At 27.4% G+C, this 4,377-nt stretch overlaps 1 protein-coding gene across 1 annotated transcript in view; it reads right to left on the bottom strand.

Annotated features, from left to right (window-relative positions):
• Positions 1-955: 955 nt before the first annotated feature.
• LOC113373352 (zinc finger protein Gfi-1b-like) overlaps positions 956-4,377 on the bottom strand; it is a 4,715-nt gene continuing 1,293 nt past the window's right edge. Inside the window, exon 3 of the mRNA XM_026613659.1 lies at positions 956-1,182. Within this exon, the coding sequence (XP_026469444.1) occupies positions 956-1,182 (227 nt within the window). The remainder of the gene's footprint in view (positions 1,183-4,377) is intronic.

Genomic DNA, 4,377 nt, shown 5'->3' with positions numbered 1-4,377 from the left:
GAAATGAACAGTACACAATATTATTTAAATAGCTAAATCTTAAATGCTTTATTATTTCCACATTTCGAAAAGTTCATGCAACTTGCCCTAAGGCCAAAAGCCACTTACAACTACTATTTTTATATATTCATAATCCTAAAATATTCTAGACAATTTGTAAGTTCGGAATATATTTTGTCATTATCAAAAATTTCAATTTGAATGACAAATGGTCATCACTGTTTTATACCCATGACGAACATAGACGTCAATAAAAAATATGTTATTTCTCCATAATGAGCATATTTGACAATTTGATTTAACTGGTTAAATAATATGAATATAATTTTGCCATTTTTTTTAAATATTTTGAAAATGATTTATCGTAGTTTTAACTCAAAACTTCTGACTTTCTAAAAAAATTTAGGTAAAATAAAAAAAAATGTCGAACGAATTTGAACCACTTCCAAAAAAAACTGCTTATATATTTCTCTTCGTATCTTTTTTTTTTGTATTCAGATCAATTTTGATCGAATCATTAAATAAGTATCAACTTTGTCCTTTGTCAGTAATTGTGCAGTTTTGGTAATCACACAAAATATTTTCTTTCTCTCACACATTATAGCCTCTAGCATAATAAGTCCTGTGTATTAGGTATCACTAAACAGTACGTATCGATATGTCCTCAGATTTTTCTTACAATTCTCTAAACAATTTTTCACAAAAAAATCGCCCTTTCGGTTTACACAAAAACGCAGCCTTCAGTATCATTCTAAGATAGAAGTATCACTGCGGTCTTTTTCTCAATTTTCTTTTCCAATTTCCAATTTATTTCCTAAACGTTTTCACAAATTGTGGCTCGATGTGTTTCCGGAACCATAAGCCTCAGTTCATGTAGCCTTTATAATCATTCTTAAGATAGAAGTATCACTGCGGTCTTTTTCTCAATTTTCTCTCCCAATTCTCAACTTATTTCCTAAACGTTTTCACAAATTGTGGCCCGATGTGTCTCCGGAACCATGGGCCTCAGTTCCGTGTGTTGTGTCTCCTTGTGCCTTCTCAAATCGACTTTTCTTTGGAAGGCGCGACCGCATAAATCGCAGGCGAACGGCTTGAAGCCAGTGTGCTTGCGGGAGTGCGTGATGAGGTTCGAACTTTGGCTGAAGGCTTTGCCGCACACTTGGCATTTGTGAGGCTTTTCACCTGAAAAAAGAAATAGTATTAATATTAGGTAGTCGAGAGCAATATTTGATAATAATCATATTTATATAGTTTTTTATTTCTTGACATAATATTTGACAATTTCATGTTGCGATGACACCAAGACAGTGCCACAATGATATACGAACCACTCGCATCTAATGAGAATGTGGAGAAATTTAAAGCAAGGAAAATATTAATCACGTGATCGCATTTTGATGATTTTTGAATCAATTCTTTTCTCTTGATGATACGTAATAGCATTTAGGATTAACCACCCCTCACCCTTTATCACGTATTTTTGCAGAACATCGAACATTTTTTGATTTTTTTTTTTAAATTAAGGATTCTTTTTGAAATTTTTCTGAAACATAATTTCCTATTATATTGAAAATATTAATTTATATAGATCTTCCTACGACTAGAATATTTTTTTATTTTTTTAAATTATTTATATATAACTAATCAATAAGAATTATTCATATATTAAAAATGTAATTTCATTCCCCTTACGACTAAAATATATTTTTGGGTATATTTCAACATTTAACAGTTTATTATGTATATATATATAAATATAGATATATATAATATATATAAATATATATATATATAAAATATATATATATATATATATATATATTATATAAATATAAAATTTTTAAATTATTTATTATAGGACTGGTTGCTTAAATCGTACCACCTTAAAAATAATGCCATAATATTAATGCAATTAAGTTAATATATTTTTTAATAAATAATAAAGTATATTAAATAATAAATAATAAACAAAAAGTTGGACGTTCATCGATTTTTTACTTGTGGGGTATGAACACTTACTGATTTTTTATTTTATTAGATAATAATTTTACTTTTCACAAGTATGTACTTCAAGGCGCTTAGTTGCATAATGATGCATAAATAACGAAAAATCATTTTCAAAGTTATTTAATCCAGTTCAAATATTAGTTCTTTGTTCTACTAATTAAAATAAAAAAAAATGTTTACTATTCAAAAAATTGCACATTAAATAAATTCAGTCAAAAACTGCTTGAAATCACACTAAATTTGCCTATTTTTTTATTACAGAATATTAATATAATATAGGTGGTACGATTAAGGCGCTTAGTTGCCTTAGTCGTACCACCTAGTCGCCTAAATCGTACCTACTACTAAAAAACTATAGAATTCACTCTGAGATAAAAAAATAATTAATTAATTCTACAAATTAATTAAAATTCATTAACGATATAAACGTTAATAAGGAAAATATCCTTGACTTACAATTGATAATGTTAATAATCAAATATATTAACACCAACTTTATAGGAAGCTTACATTCAATAGTTTCTGTTTCACAAATTCGTTTGGATTTACAGTTTACATATACAACAAAATGATGAAATTTATGATTATCAGACAAAATGTAGCCGAGGTACGACTTAGGCAACCTTATCCTGAATACAGATAATTCTATCAATTTTTAGATACGATTTTCCTCATTGTAAATATGAGACCTATATTTTTGCACCTACTTCCGCAGCTAATATAATAAAATATAGAAGCATTAGTATTCTCATCTCGCTTCAGATTTGTAATCTCAGCAAAAGAGAAAAATGTTCAAAGCTAGAATATGCCATTGCCAAAGTCCACTGAGTCGGAGTGCTATTTTCCTTTTCTGACCCATCTAAGGCATACAGTAGTTCTGTCCTGGTCGGTCCCAATGGACAAATAAAATTTATGGCTGATTTGACAGTTCTCAAGTCACGACTTAGCACTGATATTGCTTTGTCGAGTCAGGTTCGGAATAAAGTTAGATCAGAGATGGAATAGATAAAAGTTATTTCTATATCATAGTAATGAAAAAAACTTTAACGTTTTTAATGTTTAATCGCTCCTTTTCAGATTTTTATTTTTTACTCGATTTTTTCAAATTATAGATGGAATTGATAATTATTTTATTATTCCACTTTCTCATTACATTCCCAAGTTTTGTTGGATCTTGACATTCCCAAGTTTGGTTGGAACTTGTCAACATACTTAAGTGCATTTTTTTTAAAGGAGAGCCACTCAAACTCAAAATTTTTTTATGAAGTATTGACAATTTTTGGAAAGTACATGATCGCTCCACCTTAGAACCCACAGTATGGAAATATATTCTCTCTAGGGTGTATAAAAAACGACATTTCAGAAAACCGGTTTTTGAATTGTAAATTTCCCAGAAAACCGGTTTTTGAATTTATATAAAAAATCAATTTTTCCTCGAATATTCTGTAATAAAAAAAATTATAGGCTAATTCATTGTGATTTCAAGCAGTTTTGACTGAATTTATTTAATGTGCAATTTTTTTAATAGTAAACCATTTTTTTTTTTAATTTTAATTAGTAGAACAAAGAAATAATAGTTAATCTGGATTAAATTAAACTTTGAAAATGATTTTTCGTTATTTATGCATCATTTTCACATATGAGAACATAAATATTTTTATGATAGTAAAAGCAAAGAGTTCGAATAAATAAAAATAATACATTTTTAAATAAAAAACTTAACTTTTAAGTCAATATTAATGTCAATTTTAGTTCTAAAAACAATTAACAAAATTTCGAGTTTATTCTATTTCGAACAAATTGAATTAATTAATTTTAAATATTTAATAATTTAGATAAATATGTATAAATTATATCACAAATAAATTATTTTTGATTTTTTATAATTTTGTTGAGATATTTGCACAGAATTTAAAAAAACATAGAATACATCAAAATAATTAATTTTATTAGTAAACTAGAGGGGGTGTGTGGCATCGTGCCTTAAGGCAAATTGCTGGAACTTCTCGTACCATAACAAAATGTTCGAGGAATACTGAATGTTTTCAAATAGATTATTATAAATACTGTAACATTGTCTAATATTTATAAGAATTATATAAACTGAATTGCAAAGTTGAATTATATGTTTAAAGTATATTTAATGAAATATGATTGCTAAAAGCTAAGAACGTCTATCGATTTGTTGTTTAGAAGTGTCCTTTGTTTACTCACAAAATTTTCCGAAATAGAAAATACTCTCTCACTTGCAACCAACTAGGCTTAATCGTTTTTAAAGCGTGATATAATAATTCTGAAAATTTTGTAATTTTATTTGTGACTTCTAGGGCAAAAAACTCTTTTTTCAACGTTTGAGTAGAGTAATTCACT

This window comes from Ctenocephalides felis, unplaced genomic scaffold (genome assembly GCF_003426905.1).
Source record: "Ctenocephalides felis isolate EL2017-DRISC unplaced genomic scaffold, ASM342690v1 CF-g0.4_SCAFFOLD_01604, whole genome shotgun sequence".
Classification (NCBI taxonomy): Eukaryota; Metazoa; Arthropoda; class Insecta; order Siphonaptera; family Pulicidae; genus Ctenocephalides; species Ctenocephalides felis.
Note: the sequence above shows the minus strand (reverse complement) of the source record. Positions and strands in the feature narration are given on the sequence as shown.